A 24011-nucleotide genomic window follows, 5' to 3' on the forward strand; every position below is an offset into this window, starting at 1 on the left:
AATTTTATTGAAGCGAACTCTAAAATCTTGCTATGTTTGCTACACATGTTGGCAAATAAAAAATATATAGATATTGGTTAATCGCAAAATTTATTTTAAACTAGTTGCAATCCGCGGCTTCGTAATCCGTTAGTGAGCTGGTTTTCAGATGTTTAAATATGCTACACACCAAATTTGCTCAAATTCGGTTCTTTAGTTTGGTCGTGTAAGAGCGACAGACAGACAGACAGATAGATAGAGTTACTTTCACATTTATAACATTAGTATAGATGAAAAACAAATGTACCTGTAAGTATCTTGTCCGATAAAAGGTTTTATTTCCGACGAAGCGCCAGTGTTGATCCTCACTGATGCCACAGCACTTCTATTTGGTTTGCCGTGGTCCGTTGCAATCACAGCTAATTGCACATCACTCTGGTGAGGGGGCAAAGCGCTGTAGTTCACATACAAAACCCCGGTATCAGAATCAATATAGTAGCCAGGACTTGGTTGCACAATGGAGTACGAAATCTTCCCGTTATCCCCATTGTCAATATCTTTTGCGTTGACTGCGCCGATTTCAATAGTGCCGCTGCCTTCTGAAAATAAAATAAAGACATTTCTTTTAAATATCTGCTTAAAAAAATCATCCTGTTTGATATACATATTGAAATAGTCTCTATTGAAATTTTAAAAAACGAATAAATTTAGATCTGTTATAACGTTAACGTTACGTAATACTAGCTATATTTAATAATTATATTGTGTTTATTGTAAAGTATTAAACATTATGTTATACCAAGCCCTTAATATATGAAATAGAACAAATTTTAAAAGTACTTACCAGGCAAGACTCTGTTATATGAAATGTCATCAAAAACGGGCGTGTTATCATTAATGTCTGTCACTTTGATTGTTAAAGTTGTCTTCGCAACGTGTTCACTATCAGATGCGCTTATATTCACTTCATATACTTTTTTGCTTTCATAATCAAGTGGCCTGTTCAAGACAATCTTCCCACTATATCTGTCTATTGAAAAAGTGTTATCTCCTTGAACAATCGCATATTTCAGAGCTGGATACGTGTCGACATCATTTGCAGTAACAGATGTAAGTACTGAGCCGACTTCCGCTCCTGTAAATGGTAAAAATAAATAAATAAACAGCTATACACGCAGACGCTACTCTCGTTTGACTGCCACTTTAAGGATTCGCAAAATAAAATTCTCTAAAACAAAACTCGCCCACAGTACAATGATATAAAAAGAAATAAAAAAAAGAGAGCGGACCGTTGGTCGGGGAGGCACCAGTAAAACATGCACTCGAAAAAAATGCAATACCATCCAATAAATATTGATTCTAAAGGAGTCTCTTTTATTTAATCTCGGCGCTGGAATCGAAAAGTCGCAATGTAAGCCGGCCGCGGAGTCGAGAATACAAATTATGTAAAATGCCTCCCTCTTTGTAAAGCATTTTTTGTTCTACCAATTTATATCGCAAAGCCGATAGGGCGCCCTACAGCAATTTAAAAACGAATATGTAAACAGGTGCTAAACTCGAAACATACCTTCGCTTACTGAGATGACATTTGGCGGTGGGAATGTCGGCTGATTGTCATTGACATCGACGACGTTAATTCTGAGAGTGGCAGTCCCCGTCATCTGAGGATTGCCTTCATCAGTCGCTATAACTGTTAGTTTATAAGCTTCTCTTATTTCTCTATCGAGAACTATGTTGGTTTTTACTGAACCCGAAAAGGCAGGCTCTATAATAAATGCGTTATCGTGATTACCATCAACGATGTGATAAAGTATTCGCGCATTTGCTCCTCGATCTCCATCTTTAGCAGCTAATTGAACAACAAACTCGCCCTTTGTGTTTCCTTCTAAAACATTAGCTATGTATTGTTGTTGTGTAAACCTAGGAGCGTGATCGTTTTGGTCCAAAAGGTTAACTATTACGTTACAATAACCATACAAAATAGGAGCGCCTTCTGTTCTGGCTACAACTACTAGTTCCCTTCTTGGTCCCGGATATGATTCATAATCTAAATTTGCTGAGTTGTTAACCCTTATGACGCCGGTATTAGAGTCTATTTCAAAGGCATACTTGTCATTACCATTGCCAAATTCATAAATAATTCTCTGCCGACGTCCGTCACTTCTCAGTGCTGTTACTTGTAGAACATCCTTTCCGTATTGTAAATTTTCGTCAATTGTTACATTGTAAGTCGAATTTTGAAAGTTAAGGGTTGGTGTTTGATCAGAAAAATCTCCAACACGTAATTCGATAAGACCTATTGAGCTCTGCGGGGGATTTCCTTTGTCTTTTGCTATTACTTTGAGGTGTATTAATTTACCGTTTTCACTAGCCAAGCTTTGAGTAGCAGTAAGAACTCCCGTAGTTGGGTTTATGCGAAATTTATGATTTGACGAATCTAAGAGTTCGAAAAGTATTTCAGCGTTAATGCCTATGTCATTGTCACTGGCTGAAACACGTATAAGACTTTGCCCAGGAGGAGTTAATGTAGCCATTTGTTCTTTGAAGGGATATTTGGTAAATATAGGCTTGTTGTCGTTAACGTCATTAATTGTTACTTCTACGGAAACTCTTTGTGACCGCGCTACATAACGACCTTGATCGGTGGCAACAGCGTCAAAACGATAGCTACTAGTTTTTTCACGGTCAAAGTATCTGAAAAAGTAAAATATTTATATAATCACAAAGTTACACAACCAATGCTCAATTTGAAACAGCTTTTATAATACTAGGAATTAATTTTTAGACTAATGTACAACTAATACATACCCAGTTGTAAATATAACGCCGGTCTTGTTATCTATTCTAAATAGTCCTTGACTTTCATTTGCTAACGAATATACAATTCGTTTATTATAGCCTAAATCTGCATCAGTAGCTCTAACTTTAATAATGGACGTGTCTATGGCTGCATCCTCAGGAATCGCAGCAGAGTAATGTCCTGTATCAAATACAGGGTCGTTGTCGTTCTGGTCTTCAACCATTATAGTTAAATTGCATGATCCTTGTAATGCCACTGGTGAACCGTGATCGTACGCAGATATAGTCAAGTCATATCTCGACTGAGTTTCTCTGTCTAAAGTTTTTGCTGTTAGTTTACCCGTTGTGGCATCAATCGAGAATTTGTTTCCATTATTACCAGATATAATGCTGTATGTGATTATACCATTCGCTCCTATATCTTTGTCTGTTGCTGCAACTGTATGTATGACTTCGGGCTCATTATTCTCAGGTACCGTTAAGGTATAACAGGAGCCTGGTTTAAATGAAGGTGGGTTGTCATTAACGTCTAAAATACTTATAGATACAGTAGCCACATCGAAGTTTGTCGTGGACTGAAAAGTACTTGAATCAGTAACGTAAACAGGAAAAGTATACTGATCTGCTTCTTCTCTATCAATTTTAGTGGTAACAGTAACTGTGCCAAGTCGTTCATCGATGACAAATTTATCACCAGCAACGCCAGATGGTATCATAAAGCTCAGGTTACCTAGAATAAAAATAACAGAATTATTATATATGAAAAATCAATTAATATTAATTCCACTTGTACATTCATTCATTCATCCATTGGTACATAAATAATAATATACAAACCTGAATTTCCTCTAGATGATTTAGCGGATAGTCTCGTTACGAAACTACCTGGTCTAATATCTTCACTAATATTAGCTCTGTAATAGGAGTCTGTAAATCTTGGTGGCACATTAGTAGACTCTTGTAAGCTTAATTGTAATGTCATATGACTTTGTCTGGGAAACGGTATTCCATGATCAGAAGCAGTTAAATTCAGCTTATATTGTCCTGGTCTTACTCTTGTAAGGTCTGAAGAGAATTTCTTAGCTAAAGTTAGTTTACCAGTATTATATTCTATTGAGAAGTAGGCGTGGTCATTTCCTCCTGATATGAAATATGATATTCTTCCGTTATCTCCTGAATCTGTATCAACTGCCAAAGCTTGGTATAAAATACCAGAAAGAGTATTTGATGTGACTGATACTTTATTCGCTGACACAAAAGTGGGAGTATTATCATTCGCATCAAGAACAGAAATATGAACTGTTGCTGAAGTTACCAATCTCTCCGATATATTAGTCGCAAGATCAACGGCTTCGACAACTAACCAATATTCTTTTAATGACTCATAATCGAGAGGTGAAATGAGACTCAGAGAACCGGTCAATGGGTCTAAATTGAAAACATTTTTATTAACTGGTAGCGACGATGTTATGTGATAATTCAAATCTCCGTTAGGGCCTGAATCTTCATCTCGAGCAGTGAAATTGTAAATAGTTGTGCCAACAGATATTATTTCAGAAACCTCAATGTTGATAGGATCTTGGTCCCATTGCGGTGCGTTATCGTTAACATCGATAATTTCGATACGAACAGTGACAGCACTGCTTTGCGGGTTATTCGTAGCTGATGTATCTAAGGCTCTCACTTCCAACCTGTACTCGTCTTGTATTTCTCTATCTAATTGTCTTGCAACAACTAAAGAACCACTTCTTCTGTCTATTTCAAATGTACCAGGGGAATAGTCTGACGTAAGTGACATAAGTAAATAGGAAATTTGTCTCTCCTCGTCGTCACTTATCGTATTTTCATGTATGTCGCTATCGCAACATGCTACTACACCGACTATATGTCCAATTCTGGCATCTTCTTTAACCTATTAAACATAAATTACAAATATCAATAAAATAAATCTAAGATTAATAGTTAAATTTTATGTAAAGAATATAGCTTTATAACTTTATATAATGTTTGATACTCACTTTGAATGATAAACTAGAACTTGTAAATGTTGGTCTATTATCATTTAAATCTAGTACTTCTACTTTAAGTTGTCGGACAGTTTGTCTTGGTGGTACTCCTCCATCTGTAGCTGCGACTGTTAGACGATAAATTGATCTCTCTTCATGATCCAAAACTGTAACATAAAAATGATTTTAGTACCAATCTTAGAGTACCTATAATCTCAGATATTATATCATTGTGGTTTATAGAAAATTCTATTTTATAATCATTACCTGTACTCGTTTTGATAACGCCAGTATTTGAATCAATTACGAAAACACCAAATCCATCCATATCTCTCTCATTTAAGATTGAATATATTACAGAGGCATTTAGTCCATTGTCTCTATCAATAGCTTTGACTCTAGCTACTTCTGCTCCAGGCTGTTGTTCTTCTCTAACGCTTACAACATCTTCCCTTGGATCAATTATTTCTGGTGAATTGTCGTTAACGTCCGTTATTTTAATTGATATTGGTACTCTGCTCGATCTCGGTAGGGATCCTTGATCTCTCGCTTCAGCGAAAAGCGAATAGGAATTTTTGAACTCTCTGTCTAAAATTTCTTTTGTTGTTATAATTCCTACAACAATAACAAATATTTAATACATTTTTGTAGTAATTACTTTGAAATCATTATTTGTAGAAACTTAATTTAAAATAAATTCATAATAATTTAACATGCAAACACATTTTAAATAAATTTTTTTTTTTTATCTTTTTCATTCCTATTATCCTCATTTTTTACTCAAATAATTATGTTTTATTGGAAGTATTGTACAAATAAAGTCATATTTTCTTTGCCCAATATGAACTAATGTATACTACATTAAGGAAAATTAATTTAGACTTTCAGTGTGAACAAAACCGTAATACTAAAACTATAATTGTATTTTTAATCAAATCAAAAGCTTCTCATAGTAATTCATTTTGGTGAAGGTAAAAATAAAAAGGCATCCGTCAACCAAGCGGGTTGAACGTGTACATCCTACACGTACATTTGTAACTTATGAACATTAAATACTTGACGACAGGATCTGGTATGGTGAGGCAATAAAACATGGAAGAGTAACGTAAAGCTTCTACAAAGCAATATTTTAATAATAGTTAATGGTGGGTCAAGGCAATTGCGCATGCGCCGACGTTTATAACTTGCGCTTGACGCTCATTCATTCATCGTCGCTGGCACTTGTGACAGATATTAAAAACTAAGGAAAATAGTAATAAAATCAGCGTTTTTTTTTGTATACGTGATGTTGCTTGGACAGAGTAAGAAAACCTTCGTCAGTTTACAAATTAATTCCTTTATCAATTCGTAAACTCTTAGTACCTTTTGAAACTGAAGCACTAAACTGACAACTGCATATAAAATTAAACTTACATAGTATGATAACTTGGTTCAAAATATTGTAACATATTTGGACTACATCTAGTTTTATATCAACATGAAATCTTTTTAATTGCGTAATTAATCATTACAACTTACTACGTACGTACTTTTGCAATTAAAATGTTGGTAAATATTAATATTGAAAATGTAATTGAATTAATAACATATTATTTTTTTCATTGAACCTTTTTACGACCTTGTTAAAATACTTTATTTATTTTTATCATCGACGAAACTTGACAGTCATGTATGGGGAATCGAAAACGATCTTCATACATATGTATAAATAAAATTTACCGTTCGAGTTGAAATCGTCAATAATTGGCATTAAGAATTGATTCAAGTATCCTCAATTCGGCGTCAAACGCCGTCTTTGAAACGCCGACGAATAAAACAAACAAGTCACGAACGATTATGGACATGGAGGTTGAGTGTTGCCCACCGAAAAAGCACCTGTGGAAATCTGAATCCCTATCAGCGGTACCGACCGCATACAGTTGTCATGGGCAATGATTTACCGATTCACATGGGGTTCGGTCGCTAAAGATGCGCTAACTAGCTCGCGGGGTGTCGATCGCTGATAAGCCAAATTGAGATGGAACGTCCCACCATTGATCAGTCAGTTAAAGGCGATAACGACTAACCCCTCCTTTATTAGCCCACCATCGATATGCAAAGAGGATTAAAAACGATCACGAAATGAAGGTACGAAACTTCTATGCCCATATAAATAACTATATATTATATATAATTGTAAATTAGCAGATGTATTTACAAGTTAAACAAATCAATATTGTTTTTGTGTATCCAATATTAGTCCTAAATACAATGAAAAGATTCCACGAATATATAATCGAAAACGATATTCATGAGATGGACGACAAACATTCTTCAGACTGCTCCCTATCCTTTAAATTGTACAGGTATTAATGCAGTTTTGTTTATTTAAGTATATTTATTTAGTCGACGAGTCTTAAGTCAAAATACACTTTGAGTTTTAACTTTCAAAGGCACCGGCTAGTTAAACAAAGTAGAGTGGTTGACTGCGGGGATAATTCTCGAACTGATCAAATAGTATTGAGGATGCTCGTTGAAATTACGGTAAATTGCATTGTTTTAAGTAAGTGAAATGTCATAAGGACCATTATAGATTGTAAATTGGTATCTATATCGTTGTGATTTGTTCCTCGTGTAATCTATAAAGATACATGGGCTGTTTTGGTTGTAATTGACAAATTATTTGTTTCAATTAATTATGTAATGTTATAGTTTGATTTGTTACCTGTATTGGGGTTGACGACAAAGCTCGTATTGGAGGGGAACAAGCTAAATCTAATGGCAGCATTATCATCCAAATCAGCATCAGTCGCTGATATCTTCCCAACGAACGCACCAGCCTTCTGATTCTCTTCAACTCGAAACTCATAGGCGGTTTGTGAGAAAACTGGATCATTATCATTAGCATCTACCACGTTGACAATAAGGCTGGCAGTCGCTGACAGTGGCGGGATACCATTGTCTGTAGCTATTATTGTCATTTTGTGTTTAGCTATCGTCTCTCTATCGAGAGGTTTAGCGAGGTACACCCAGCCTGTAGTCGGTTGAACTTTAAAATGCTCTTCGTTTGTATTATTCTCAGATACGACGCGATAGGTTATGCGCGCATTGTTACCGGTGTCCTTGTCTATGGCTTGTATTTCTAAAATCTGAAAGGGAATTGTTCTTTAAATAAAACTATAATCTTTGGGAAATCGTTAAAATGTATATAAAAAATTATTTAAAGCAATTATAGCAATTTGACATATTTACTTCAAGAACATAATCAAGTAAATGAAACGAATATCGAGAAACTTGTTTCATTTGAGCGTTTTCGCAGATTATTATCAATTGGTGTTTTCGTGTGAATAAAAAAATGTCTAATTAAAGATAGATCTATCAATTGATTATGTACTTAAAATTAATTTATTAAATATATTTTAAAGGAAACTCTTTGTACCATTTCTACAAATATAAAATAGACATTTGTTTGCGAAATGATTATATTAATACATTCAATTATATTTTAAGCGTTTGATATTTCAAAATGGCCCAATTTTTTCCTTACCTTTGAATTAACAGCATCTGATTCCAACACATTGGTGCTGTAAGTGTCGTGTTCAAATATTGGAGCATTATCATTAACATCTTGGACATCTACAGCAAGTGTTAGATTAGCACTCAACTGCGGGCTTCCATTATCTTTGGCAGATATTATGAGCGTATGACGAACGAGATTCTCATAATCTAATGATCTGTAAAACCAATTTTATGTTTTGGGTCAATATTATGATGATAATGATGGTTGGTGATCAACTATACGAAAGATTTTTATTGGACTTGCTTTTTTTATATAAAGAATAAAAATGTATTTTATTACAATCATTAATTACCTTAACAAGGTGACTAATCCGTGTTGAGGGTTCACAGCGAAGGTGTTCGACGGGCCAGTAGCAGAGACGAGACTGTATGTTATCTGACCATTTTTCCCACCATCCTCATCAGTTGCTCTTGCAGCATACACCACGGAACCGATAGCTGCTGATTCAGCGACAGATACTCTTACTGAAGACGTCCCGAATTCTGGAGCGTTGTCGTTCACATCTTCTAATGTTATTTGGACCTGCACACCGTTCAATACATTAATTAATAAAATGATTTATCACATAATTATAAAGAATTAATATAATATGAGAATAATATTTACTAATAGCATAAATTACATCTATGCAAAATCATAGTTACAACAATGATTTATTGGATAAATTATAATTCCTGTAACATATTTTCTAGTTCAAAACCAAAATGTCGAGATATAATTTTTTACATTTGGATTTTTGGGCTATTTTTACCTGAGTCTGATCATAGCTCGCTGGATTGCCAACAGCAGCTTTGACATTAAGGAGATATGAAGAAGTAGTCTCTCTGTCCAATTGCCCCGAGGTCCTGATTGCACCAGTGTGAGGCTCAATTGTGAAGCGGTTATCCACATCTCCAGAAACGATACTGTAGCGAACTAGCTGCTTACCTGTTAAAACATTTAAATTATATTAATTAGAAACGTGTATAATCAAATATAGTATATTGTATATAAAAAACAAAAGAATGATGAAGCAAGATATATAAAAGAGAACGTTTAATAAATTAATGAAGATATTTAGGAACTTGTTATTTAAGCTAGGCTAGAATCTAGATTATCTAATAAAAAAGGTTTTTTTTAATTTGGCCCAAAAAATGATCTTGTCATATTTTTAACAGATCTAAAAACTTTATATATAGAAAAATAACTATCTGAACATTTTGATAAACAACTTTATTAACAACATATATAATAAGAAATCAATGGAAGCTTTAAGCAAGCTAAAAATATGCAGTAACATTGTTGCTTCACTTATTAAGGGGTGCGGGATATTTGAAATATGCGGTTAATTAGGTCTTAGGTGCTAAACTTAAAAACAATGGACGATTTACATTCGCTTATAGGACATTTGTACATGCTCATTTAAGAAAAAGCATCGAGGATTAATTGAAGAATTTGAGTCAATTTGTTCAAGTAAGAAATGTTAAGATTGATTTTCTTCAGATTTAACTCGTCGTACGTGAGTGATGCTTATTGAATTATAAATATTTATGACTTCGAATGTTTTTCTGAATTGATTCTGAACTATCCATAATACTCAACTCATAATCGATATGAAGTTATGTATTGGAATGTCATTTGTGGGAGTTATATTAATAAACCTCCGTTGTTACAAGTATTCCGATCATAAAATTACTTTATATATGAGATATTTTTAAAGGAAATTTTAATTAGGCTTCATTCAACCCAGATCGCTCTTTAAATAGTAAATCTTATTTTTGTTGTTTCTTTAAATACGTCAATTTGCAATGCTATAAACTTTCTTAATGATCGAACGTGACAATTTAAGGAATAAATACACCCAAATCTATTTACAGAAGGCAAACTGAACGACAGCCGAAAACCGCTTTATATCTATCAAATTTTAATTGGCAGTTCTCACAGTGTAAGAGATTCAATGTCGTATATTTTTTTTTCGCTCAACCTCTTTTTGCTGGAGCGTTTTTTCGTCGGTCGTTTTCGGCAGGACAGTTGACGCAATGAGATTGATATACGGTCTTATTCGTCGACGTGCCGGGCAGTCTTTGTTTCTGTAACTGGTCCACGAGTCCCCTCCCCCCTCCCGGCACTCCCCCGTCCTCCCTTTGTCCCTTCCTCTTTATACAGTCTGTGATGCGATTGTCTTATTTTCGAAGATTTTACGGCGCGACTTCAGTTTTATGTTTGTTTTTGAATTGTCGATTTTCGGCATTCGTCGAGATTTCAATAGGTTTACAGGCTAGTGTATGAAATTGAAAAATATGTATTCATACTAACTTATTCTCAAAAACTATGCCAATGATAAATCTGAGACGGATTCAAATTTAAATACTGCGAAGAATTTAAAAGTGTGTCCGTATGCTTTAAAAATAATTTATCAAAATAAACCTGTCAGTTTATAATAAAGATTAATTTACGCTAAAACGATATGAGGCCGTTACGTCTTTCCGACACTAACATTCACAAGTTAACAGACAGGTGTATTTAACCTTTTGTCTGACACCCAAATCAATTCATTAGTCAAATGTGGTATACTTGTCCTCTTTCAAAATATATTCACAAATGCCCTTCTAAATTGAAATCATTAATGGCACCGCGATTATCTTGCTCACGAGACTACATTGGGCTTCAATTAAGAGTTGTAAAGATCTTCTATGCGAATTATTCGATTCTCGATTTGAGTTTAATGAATTAATTATCTGAAAGTTCGATTATCTCGAAAGGGCATTGGGATCGAGAAAGCTTGGCTCATTTCTGACTCTTATCGGTAATCAGCTGGCCTTTTTAAAAGTACAATTGGAAACAAATAAATAGAATATTATTAAATCTTAATTGTCCAACGTTATTTTGTTCCAATCCATTTTATTTAAAAACAATAGTGTAAAGTTATATAGAAGTATGCACTAACGAATATTCTGTAATTGTCTTAATCAATTTAAGAAATCCGAATATTTTTTGCCACTTTGAGTCATTATCGTCAAACATGGATTTTGATTGCGATTTGCAACCGTCATGGATGTCTCAAGTAAACACTTAAACACTAAGCATTTTAACACATAAATCGTGTAAACAATTTCAGTTCCAGTCCGCCCAAATAACGTTGGATAAAAAGTTGAAAATAATTGAGATGGTGTTCAAAAAAGAAGTATAGAAATTTCCAGGCAAAAACTGTCGTCGGGGGTTCGGTTTGTTGACCTCGAATGGAGGTTGAATTTATTCGGTTGCGCGAGCGCATTCGATTCCAGCCGGACCGTATCCTTGGATTTCTCGGGATTGAATTTCAAATTTTCAGTCGTGTCGTCTTGCAAGAAAGCGTGAACCACATCTTGATTTTTTGAGATGTAAAAAAATAACTTGACGTTCTCCGGTTCACATTAGATGACCTTGATAGATTATGTGTGTCTGTCTGTCTATTTATCAATTATCAAATATTTGCCTGTCATCATGTTTCATATATTTTCTTATATGACGTCTTTAACCAGAAACATACTATGATTGTTGTATTAATAATATGTTATTTATTTCGATCAACATTTAAAACAAACAAAACGTGAATTCCAAACAGCTTTTTTTGTACTTCAAATAATAAATTGGTGTTAACGCCTTCAGAGACAATATTAATTACGTCCATATATAACATTTAGATTACAAAAAATAACAAAACACTAACGCGTTATATTGGTTAAGACGAAAGTAAATATGTGTGTAATGACGGATTTAGTCAATGGGTGAAACACCACTCGTTTCCAAGACAAAGACGGTTCATTAATTTGAATTTTCTAGTCTTATATATTTTACTTTGACAAAGGATATCGCGATTTAAAAAATCAAACTTTTTGAACAACGACATCTATTGACAAATGTTTAAAAATTATACAATGGGTATTCTTCTCTTGATCTTGCCAACTGCAAAGGATATAGTAATGAAACTGGCAACATTATATATATTTGCACTAACCATCTCTGGGTCTAATCTCACTACACTCGAGTTTGCCTTTAAGAGACCGCTAGAAGTGATAAGGCCTATGCACACAGTTTTATTTTGTATTTTCTTTATTGCTGTGCACTAAAGTTTTTATACATCCCTTAACCTTCTAATATACCAAGGATAGCGATCAGATATTAACTAAGAAGAATCTAATTCAGCCCAAACTGTCTTGCCTTTAGAGGCTCGAGAGTGTAACTTACCAACCTTATTAATAATGATAAATATTTTTGACGAAAACAGGACAACCTAATAAATTTTATAGACCTGACCTTGGCTTCTTTTATAGTTGGTAAGTTTGTCTGGATAGCTATCAGATATTCTACCGCCATATAGTAATGACTAGAAGCACAAATGACATAACATATTTCAATGTTGATGGCACATTGGAAGTTATTGTTAATATTTCTTGAAAATTAACGCTATTAAGCTATCTAACTATTAATATTATAAGCGAAAAAAAAACCTTATCAAACATAATGAGGTACAAACCCGTACACATACAAATGTACACACCTTACACAACTCTATCTATTTATCTAATATATATTTATAAGAATTCTTATAATTAGGTCTAATGGCGTAAATGATTTAGAATTTAACAAAAGATATCAAACCAAAAATTTACAACATTTATCAAGCCTCTGATATTGATTTCCTAGTTATGAAACATGTTCAGGAATCGTAGAATTCATTGTTTTTGCTATGTTCTTCAACGTGATTCTAGAATTTGAATTGTCGGCCACGCAGAGCAGATAAACGCGTCAGGTTAAAGTTTGAACCCTTTGTATATACTTAGAGAAAGTTCGCCATAGTTTACATAATTGAAACCTATACACCAATTATATATACTTATATGCCAACTATTTTATGTAATAAAGAATACCCGTTTTATTTTTAATAATATTATACCTCATCTTTGTTTTTAATTATTCATCTCATGTTTGATAAAAAAAGTTTGATAAATTTATTTGGTGGTAGGGCTTAGTGCTAGCCCGTCTGGTTAGGTTACCACCCACTCATCAGTTATTCTACCGCCAAATAACAGTATTCAGTATTGTTGTGTTCCGTTTTGAAGGGTGAGTGAGCCAGTGTAACTAGAGGCACAAGGGACATAGCATCTTAGTTCTCAATTGGTGGCTCATTGACGATGTAAGGAATAGTTAATATTTCTTACAGCTTCATTGTCTATGGGTGAGAGTGACTACTTTCCATCAGGTGACCCATATATCCGCCAACATATACCATAAAACAGGATGGATTACAGGATGTTACTTAAAAAGTTTTTGATTCTCACACAATTGCTCATATCTTATCGTTAATAACGAAATAGCAATCTATACTCTATAATAATATATAAAGCGGAAGAGTTTGTTTGTTTGTTTAAACGCGCTAATCTCAGGAACTACTGGTCCGATTTGAAATATTCTTTTTTTGTTGAATAGTCCATTTATTTATTTATTTTTCTTTAGGCTATATTACTTTACACCCGCGACTTCACTCGCTTAGTAAACGCGGGCGAAGCCGCGCGCACCGGCTAGTAATCAATAACTGTTTTAGTATAAATGAGAGTGCCACTAATCAAAATTCGATTTAATAACGTCAAGACCACACGCGTTTTCGTTAAATTATAGATCGGTGCAACTTTAATTTTATTAGTGAAATTTTCAAGATAAATCATAATTAGTTTTGGTTATAAATGAAACTTTATGTTATACTATTCCGGTTTTATTAAAAAGCCTCAAACTCAAACTTGGGATGCGGAAGTGAAGGCTATAACTCCTAAGGCTATTGTGGAACTAGACTTTGATATTAGCTTGTGAGGCTGGTTTAAATAAATTACTATATACTATTTTTAGTGCTATTTGATTGGGTATTAAGTTTGTTTAAATAGTTTAATGTTGAGTTACGTTGACACGCCATTTTGATACTTGTGTCCTTTAAATGTCATAATTATTCTAATCAATGTCGCGTAATCTTATTCTGACATTTCACGATCGTGTCCTTCGGTGATTTTCGATTTCGTTCTAAATTTAAAATTTTAGTATAATTAATTATTTTCTCGATTTACAAGGAGGTTAGTGTTGTGTTCGTTTATTAGTTATTGTGACGTCATCCTTTACTTAGTATTGTGTGCGAGCCTGATATTTTTGGGTCTAAATACATAATATACTAGAAGCCATGTGTTTTAGAGAGTGTTTTTTACTCTGTGGTATGTTATCAAGGTGAATTATTTTCTAGAAAAATACCGCCAAAACATTAGGTCACACATCCCCACTACTGCAAAGAAGACGACCTTGAATCCCCCACAATCTTTCGTTGACCGTTACGGCGACGTTCGAATTTTAAAAATCTGTTTTTGTTCTTCCTTTAGATTTATAGCGTAACTAAATAATTTTGATACTTTTCACATCGAACGTTTTACACGTTAGATGATAAAAAGTATCATTTTCCTAAACGCTCTCAAGTGTTCATTCACTAAATGTTAACCGACCAGTTTAAGTTGTAATATATATTCGAAATAAATCCATGCAGCCACCTTCATTCTAATTCTGACACGTTTCATATTTATTCATATTAGGACTATACTTCTTAGCTCTTAAAACGCTAATACAAATTGTAGCAGTTGCCACAATCACAACATTGGAAAACCGCGCCTGTCTGAACTCATTAAATTATATTTTTTTAATTAATGGACGTTTATCTCCGGGCAAGTTAGCTATAAATCTGATGGGGGCGTGCGTTTGGGCAATGGTGTTCAATATTATGGTGCTCTTTCTAATTAAACTCTGAGCTGAACTGTCCGTCAGTATGTGTGGTCTAAGTTGTAAACTTAAGCTGTTTAAATTATTTTTTATATAAATAAAAAAGGTTTTTACAATAAAGTCTTTAGTATAAAAAAACTCCAAGTTTTTTATATAAAGTATATATATAAAGTGATTTGTTGAAAGAATACAAAGAGTCTATTTATAATCGGGTATGTTTTAACGAAGTGTTTTATCTGAGTTAAAATACTGTTTGAATGAAATAGGAATAATTGAAAAATGAGAATAGTACTTACAAAAATTTAGATTACATAGCTACTTTATATTCAATCAGCTTGAAACGAAATGTTCACGTACTGCATGATTTTGTTTGCAAAGAATACGTTCCAATTTTAAATTCCTTACAATCGAATATATTCTTTTATTAAATAGAAAAAATATATTATTGTGTGTACATGTTGCCATGGTAACAGAGAACTGGAAAATAATGAGTGTTAGTTATAATTAAAGAATACGTTCCAATTTTAAATTCCTTACAATCGAATGTGTTCTTTTTTTAAATAGTAAAAAAATGATATTGTATGCACGTTGCCATGATAACATAGATGTAAAACATAATGAATAATAATTATCTTCCGTAAAAAACGTATGAGGTTACTTCGAAACTTTTATATTTAAGATAAATATGATTTCGTTTCCAAGTACAATTCGTATTCTTTGCGCCAATCTCACACAACACAATGCTATTATTTTTAGCCGGTATCTTCTCAATCTAAAGATTTGATTTGCAATATTGCTTCCTCCGATCCAAGTTTAATTGCTTAAAAATTTATTAATATCATTGCCGGCCATGTAAGTTATATTTTCGAATATTTATTTTTTGTTTAATAAAAATCTAATTGAGAAATTTATGGTCGTTTGGTTCAAATTAGAAAAAAAAATCCGTCAAATATACGGACATGTTGTTTTAATTACTGGTATAGTAAGAATATATATATATATGTATTCTTTTTGTAGGAATTATATTGTTATTTTCAAAAATAATTAATATGCGTCATTATTGTTGAAGCTATTCAGAATTGCTATCGTCTAAATTATTCAATTATTAATTACATATTTTGACCATTACTAACTAACCTCTTTTAACATTTTCTAGGCTCAAAAATACCACCCATATTTCATTTTTGTGTTTAGAAAATGTCATAGTAAGAGGTTAGTTTAGTTTAACTAACCTCTTACTATGACATTTTCTACGCTCAAAATTACCAGACATTTGCCTCAAGTTTTATTAAAAAAAAAAAAAACATGTACATGTTGTAAGAATCCACCGATTCCATTTCACTCGACAAATAACATTATAATAGCACTCGACGAGTATAAATTACACGTAGTGGTGAGGTTACACGTTTCTGAGTCCCTCAAAAACATGCAGCCTTCATCACGATGTTTTGAGTGTAAATTATATTATTTGTTCCAGATGTTTGTTATTTCAACAACACTTCGATTTATTACGTTGCGTATACAATACAACAACAGCCTGTAAATTCCCACTGCTGGGCTAAAGGCCTCCTCTCTCTTTGAGGAGAAGGTTTGGAACATATTCCACCACGCTGTTCCAATGCGGGTTGGTGGAATACACATGTGGCAGAATTTCTATGAAATTTGTCATATGCAGGTTTCCTCACGATGTTTTCCTTCACCGCTGAGCACGAGATGAATTATAAAGACAAATTAAGCACATGAATCAGCGGTGCTTGCCTGGGTTTGAACCCGCAATCATCGGTTACGATGCACGCGTTCTAACCATTGGGCCATCTCGACTGTATACAATAATGAGCAATTTTTAGCACGAATTTGCTAATAATAATAAATATGTAAATATATATGAGACAACATACATTACTCTGATCCCAATGTAAATAGCTAAAGCACTTGTGTATATAGCGGTCACATATACGTTCTTATTTCCCAGGTAAGTATAATTCAAGCTAAAATCCCAATAGTATGTCAGTAACATATAATTTATAAGGAAAATATTAGCGTTTTATGATCAACTCACATAGAAAGATCCGTCCGTTTATAAAGTTAAATAGCTTAAAGGAAAGGCGTACACTGACACACGCAAGCTAAACTATGAATCTTAAACGCCGCTATCTGCAATTGACTTAGAATAGAAACCTTAGAAGTGGCACGTGATCACCATATAACATTTACATACGACATGGAATGACTACGTAACCATTGTGACGTCACAATGACGTAATAGTCAAAAAATGGTAACAATAATAAAAAAGTAGATGTACTATGCAATCTACTACTAATATCAGAATAAATTTTAATGTTAAATATATAACATATACACAAACATTTATTTAACTGACATACTGAAACAACTATAATTTTATAAAATGAGATTTTTAAGTAATTAATTAATATGTGGTAAATGGTCACCACTGTTCGTAAACATGGACGACGTAAAGTAATTAAGTCATTCCTAACATCTCCAATGCACCATCAACTATTGTGACCCTTATATCTGTAGTTAAACTGGCTCTCTCACCATTCAAGTTGACAATAATTTGGTAAATACATTAATCACCAAAATGTATACACTTGCACACTTCAACTAATTCTATTCAAGTTTATTTATCTCTCACCTAAGTTCATAATCGCCTAATCCATACTTCATGATCTATGCTCAATCATAAAAAAAAACAGTTACAAATATCAAATATTCAAACTCTTAGAGACTAAGAGAGAATGAAATGTCAATGCTGAGCTTAAATTTATACGTGAGGTCGTCCAGAGTTCCCGTCCTAAATTTCCCCGATGCCACCTCTAATATATGCTCTGTTCTGAGACAACAATGGTCTCGCCATTGAATTCCCATGGACAAGTGCTCCGAGTATAACGGTGGAGTTCGCAATTCAGTGATTTACGGGCCCTCTGCTCGCAACAGAATAAACGTGGCCTCGGATAGAACGGATCTCTGTTACACCGACTTGTAACTGAGAAATTATATTTGACGTCATAACTTCAATTCTTGATCCAAACTTTTATAGTTTCAGTTATCATTCTTAAGGGTGATGATTTGAAAGTAAGAATTATGTTTTAACTAGCTGCGCCCGTGAACTTGTACGCGTTTGAATTTAACAAAAAAATATATTATTGTAGCCTAAGTTACTCCCTAATATATCAGTTATCTGCCAGAGAAAGTCCTGTCAAAATCAGTCTAGCCGTTCCAGAGATTAACCGAAACAGACAGACAGAGAGACAATAATCGTAAAAAATGTTGTTTTGGTTTACGTACCATGTATATATATCAAAGGGCTATTTTAATATTACAAACACACACTCCAATTTTATTATTATAGATACATGATTATGTTACGGTGTAACAAATGCTTTTATGGATTCTAGTTGTATAAATATTAGTGAAACACAATTCATTGCCGAGCTATTCAGCGGGCGCAGTTTATGTCTTCTCTGATTTAGTATTGATGTACAAATGAATTTTAATATTCAGACGAATAACTGAAAAACTATCACCCACCTATAGTACGACACAACTTAGATGTAGCATCGGCAAAATCCGTAAAACCAATTACTGCCGATTTACACAACCAATAGAAATAGCTCTCTACCGCGCCTTTCAACGCTTTTCGTCGCTATAGATTCCCGCGTCAGTTCAACCCGAGAATGCAAGTGCATATAAATCGACGTCTCCAATTGACGAAAATATTAGGTCATATGATATTACAAGTTATTACGTTTGTGTAAAGATCATATTCGCATAAGAAATACTTATTGATAATTTGAGACAGCGTACTTAATTGCGTAGTAAAGTCGTAGGTTTAGCTAGTGTTATAATAAAATTATGATATATACACAACAACTCCTCTCCCTATTAGGAGAAGGCATGGAATATATTTCACCACGCTTTTCCAATGCGGGTTGATGGAATACACATGTGGCAGAATTTCTATGAAATTAGACACATGCAGGTTTGTGGTATATATAACTCCAAATTAATACAATCGAAGTATACAATTACTTGAGACGTAAATATAAAGCTGATAAATTCGAAAGCGATACAAATGGTGACGCCCATTAAATTTATTGCATGAATTTTTTATTCGTTCGAGTTACATCGGACCCGATCGTTAGGATTCCATGCATATTAACAGTAATGCCTTGAATTAATTGCAATCAAATTACAGATACTCCTCGGCAATTACGTTACAAAACTGAAACATTGTTGGAAGCGCTAGTTAGTCGTACTGGCTGCGCTTGCGCATGTCTTATTAACATCCCAAATATAACTCGTCTGTCCTTATTACGTATCATTTATGAAACAAATTCTTAATTTTGTAAAATTATCTGCTTAAAGCGCTCTATTTAGAATCATTATTTTAATCAGTTCCTAGTTTTAATTTATAACATGGAATATACACATACGAATAAATTCAAGTTTGTTTATATTAGCGTTTATAAAAGCGCTTCAGGCTTTTATTTCATCACACGATTTCGTAATTTCATTACGATTATATATAAACGTTTGCTAAATAATTGATCGCATACTGTAACTTATTATTTTGCATCGCAAAGTTTAACACGGACTACCAGACGATTAGTGCAGACTCCGCAGACGGGTCACGTGACCAAATTGTGAGTGAAATTCTTTACACGATACAAAGTATTCGTCATCATATGATAAAATCGATACTAACTCGAAATTAAATGCGAGATATCGCATCGAGCATACAAATATCGAAATTTCAATATATTTATAGTTATATCCAGTGTCAATGATTACAATACAAAGTTATTCCGGCATTAGAAAGTATAAAGAGACGTATAAAAGTGGTAAGAGCCAGGATAACGACGACGACTCATCACGTGATCGTGATCTTACTTTCATACAATGGCCGATTATGTATTTTGTGTTTGGATATCTGTTCTTTTGAGGTATGGTGCAATGGAAAGGATATATAAAGGCATATATATGACACGCTGATTGGTGTTCGAATTACGGTACAAAATGTATGATGATGAAAATTAGCTAATTGTTTTTGTAATTTTTGGGCATTTTTTATTATTATTTGTTTAGCTTTCAAAGGTATACTTTTTTAAAACATCTAAGTAATATTTTTGTTTCCGTTTTTCTGTTAATTCATTGGAATAAATGGTACCTACCAAACGCAATGCCAAAATGGATTTGTTAACATGATAATAAGAAAAGGTAACCATTACAAAAGCTATGTTTAAATTTGAAATAAAAGAATTTCGGTTAGAATCCTTGAGCTATCACAATTCCTAACTAATTTACTTTATTTTCTCCCTGTTTATACATTTAATTTTGTATATTCGGTGATTATTATGCAGATTCATCTATAGACTAATTTCCTTCGAACGTTAAACTTCATTGTAGCTTTAGGAGCGTTAATCTTTTCGCCACAGCTCTTCCCTTAAATGGAGCTAAAAGTGTCACGAATTCAATAAATTTGTTAAAGCAAAATGAAGCTATACGGTAACTCGATTCCCCGGTAGTCCCCAGTATACTAACATTAATATTTACTCAGTCTCTAAGTGTTTTTCTTTGTATGTAATCCCAAACGTCTGTCGTGTTTGCTTATGGTGCTTTCTATTCAAAGAATGTTATCGAAATGCATTGTGTGCCTAAATCTCAAACGAAATAATTGTATCTTATTTCAACGTTCATCACAATATCTTGTTTCATCATTAACGGACCAGAAATCGATTTCAACTTAACGAATATAATGTATTCATTCGATTTATATAATTGTCAATTGATATTGTTAAATGTTAATAATGTGAATAAACTCACCACCGGTCGTAGCCTTCAGATTCCCAACAATGGTTCCGCTCCTCACGTCTTCTCGTACACGAAAATTATATCTTGGTTTATCGAACAATGCCGAACCAACCCCAGCAGGCATCACGTTCACATGGACCGTAGCCGCTTGCGGCGCGGCCAGACCACCGCCATCAGTCGCTGATACATCCAAATCAAACTTTCCATTAGCTTGTATCAGAGCTGGCTTCGTAACGAATATCTCCCCCGTACTCCTATCTATACGGAACACGTCATTATCATTCCCATTCACGATCCTGTACGTTATAGTACCGAATCTCCCTGAATCAGCGTCGCTAGCGGACACGGCTACTATCGGCTCGTTGCTTGATATCCTACCCTCCTTCAGAGAAACGTCGTAATCTTTCACAGTGAAGGCCGGAACGTTGTCGTTTATATCGAGAAGTTGAATCTTCACCATTGCGGTCGTCGACAGGCCCCCTGCGAATAAATAAATAATTGGTCTCTTGATTGTCTGTGTATTGTTGTAATACTATGTTTAATTGACAGGCGCTTGATTTATGCTGATGTCAACGCGTTTTCGTTACATGTTTGAGATAATAAAATGATGTCCGCTGTACTATGTGCTTGGTTTTTTTTTTAATTGTGGCGCAAATAACTTCGAACAAAACATTGCCTTACATTGTATTTGAACGGGATGGGAATATAATGTTTTGCTGATTAACGGATCTAGATGAGCAAGATTCTGAGTAACATTTGAGCTGTTTAAGCCTATATATAGTGACTGTTTTTTGCAAGCTGATATGTTTTTACTAATAATTACTTTTGTATATCAGTAGGGAAGCGGTTTTAGGTTATTTATTGTCCTTGAAATATGAAATCAAAAATTGAAAAAGATCTTAAGTCTCGAATGCTTGATTAAATTGTTCCACACAAAATAAATCATCATTTAATTGAATTAAACATACGTATACAAAAAAAAGACAAACTTAAGTAAACGAAACGCTTTACTTTTACATGACAAACAAAATATCCGAAGCGCGGAAACATCTTAATTTCGTCCGCCAAAAAAGTTAATAAACTGAGCTAAATCTCGAGTTTCACTATCGAAATACGAAATTACTACCGAAATTCTCGTCCGAGGCTCGCAAAGTCGCCGCCCGGATAAAAACTTAAAGTAATAGTTTTACTTTCTCGCTCCATAAATCAGTTGTGGGACAAGCGCCGACACTTGGGGAATTTATACCTTCGCCAATTCGCCGGTGCCTTATTTCAGCCCGTATATGCATAGCTATACCCTCTGTCACTGTTAACTTATTGCTTCCAATTGATAATGAATGGGACACAAAAAATCTACAATAGCCCTTCATTGTTCTTTAATACTATGAGTAATGCGATTTATTCAAAGGCTATGCTCGCCTTAAGTTATCCGTAGTATCTTGTATTTGAATACGTTTTAATTTTTCTATAGCGTTCAGTACTTATAGACTTAGCATATACTCTTTAAGAAATAAATATAATACGACACAACTTAGATGTAGCACCCGCAAAATTCGTAAAACCAATAAAATCCGAATTAAGTACGCTATACCAAATTATCAATATTCATTTCTTATCTGATTATGATCTTTACAAACGTAATAACTTGTAATATCATATGACCTTAATATATTCGTCAATATGACACGTCACTGACGCGAGAATCTATAGCGACAAATAGCGTCAAATGACGCGATAGGGAGCTATTTCTATTGGTTGTGTAAATCGGCAGTAATCGCTTTCATTGCATTTGCCGATGATACATCTGAGTTGTATCGTACTATACTGACTTATGAATTTCCTGAAAACCGTTTTGATTCTCTGGGAAACGAATATTGATTATTTATTATATTGATTACTCCATTCAACTTTGTATGACTCAATTTCCTAAGTATCCACTGGGTTACCTCATAAATTGGCTTGTAAGTATTAAAGAATTACCTCGATCAGTGGCTATGACGGGAAACTCGAAATCGCTGTTCGTTTCGTGGTCCAAAGCACCAGACACACAGAGTTCCCCTGTGTCCGGTCTCACTTTGAACGCCTGGGAGAGACCGTCACCCAGTGTATAATTGACGATCGCGTTCACACCGCAGTCTGGATCGATTGCCGACATCTGAAAATAAAAATATATCTTGTAATATTTGTTATGGAATATTAACCTAAAGTGCAGTTTTATATAAAAAAACATACATTATTTTTTTATTAATAAGTGTATCCAACTCCATAATCATCATCAACAGCCTGTAGATTTCTTTCTTTGAAAAGGTTTGGAACATATTCCAACACGGTATTCCAATGCGGGTTGCTGGAATACACATGTGGCAAATTTATATGAAAATAGACACATGCAGGTTTCCTCACGATGTTTTCCTTCACCGCTTCACAAATTAAGCACATGTATATTCAGTGGTGCTTGCTGTTTGAACCCGCAATCATCGGTTAAGATGCACGTGTTCTAACCACTCGGTCATCTCTACTCATAATATTACACATATTAACATATTACAAGTTGATAATTTCTATTTGATATTATCAAATATATGCAGTAGAACATATAAGTATAGTTGTTTGAAACATTAAACCTTTTTTGTCGACATAAAACCCGTTTAAAAACGAAAGTCCTTGACTGTACATGAAGGCTGTTGTCATTAATTTATTACTTAAATACATGTTTCATTAATATTCGCGACTGTAATTCTATTTCAAATTAGAAACATAATCGTTGTAACAGTAACTTGCTATAACACACGGTTCGATAAATGAATTATGATAATAATTCTATCATTATATTAACTTTACAGTGTGCATATCATATTTAAGCTTCAACGGTATTCTATTATCTATGCTCGATAATTTTAAGACGCAAATTCCTGTACAGTTATGTATTCAGAAATGTGGAGTCGTTACGTACGGGCTATCATATTCGGTTTTCCTTTGCGAATACACAAATAATTGTCTAAGCCCCGTCATTAAGATAAGTATCGTAATTAATAAAAGATATTTAATTCTGGAAAATTGACTG

General features: G+C 33.8%; 1 protein-coding gene across 1 annotated transcript in view; it reads right to left on the reverse strand.

Annotated features, from left to right (window-relative positions):
• Positions 1-24011, reverse strand: part of LOC124531657 (protein dachsous) — a 297242-nt gene that overhangs the window by 3504 nt on the left and 269727 nt on the right. Inside the window, exons 3-15 of the mRNA XM_047106136.1 lie at positions 22928-23102; positions 20960-21427; positions 9095-9270; positions 8636-8865; positions 8311-8497; positions 7489-7912; positions 5052-5399; positions 4797-4951; positions 3616-4690; positions 2788-3508; positions 1547-2673; positions 824-1114; positions 287-578 (exon numbers count right to left, since the gene is read on the reverse strand). Of these exons, the coding sequence (XP_046962092.1) occupies positions 287-578; positions 824-1114; positions 1547-2673; positions 2788-3508; positions 3616-4690; positions 4797-4951; positions 5052-5399; positions 7489-7912; positions 8311-8497; positions 8636-8865; positions 9095-9270; positions 20960-21427; positions 22928-23102 (5669 nt within the window). The remainder of the gene's footprint in view (positions 1-286; positions 579-823; positions 1115-1546; positions 2674-2787; positions 3509-3615; positions 4691-4796; positions 4952-5051; positions 5400-7488; positions 7913-8310; positions 8498-8635; positions 8866-9094; positions 9271-20959; positions 21428-22927; positions 23103-24011) is intronic.

The sequence above is a fragment of the Vanessa cardui genome, chromosome 8, assembly GCF_905220365.1.
Source record: "Vanessa cardui chromosome 8, ilVanCard2.1, whole genome shotgun sequence".
Lineage (NCBI taxonomy): Eukaryota > Metazoa > Arthropoda > Insecta > Lepidoptera > Nymphalidae > Vanessa > Vanessa cardui.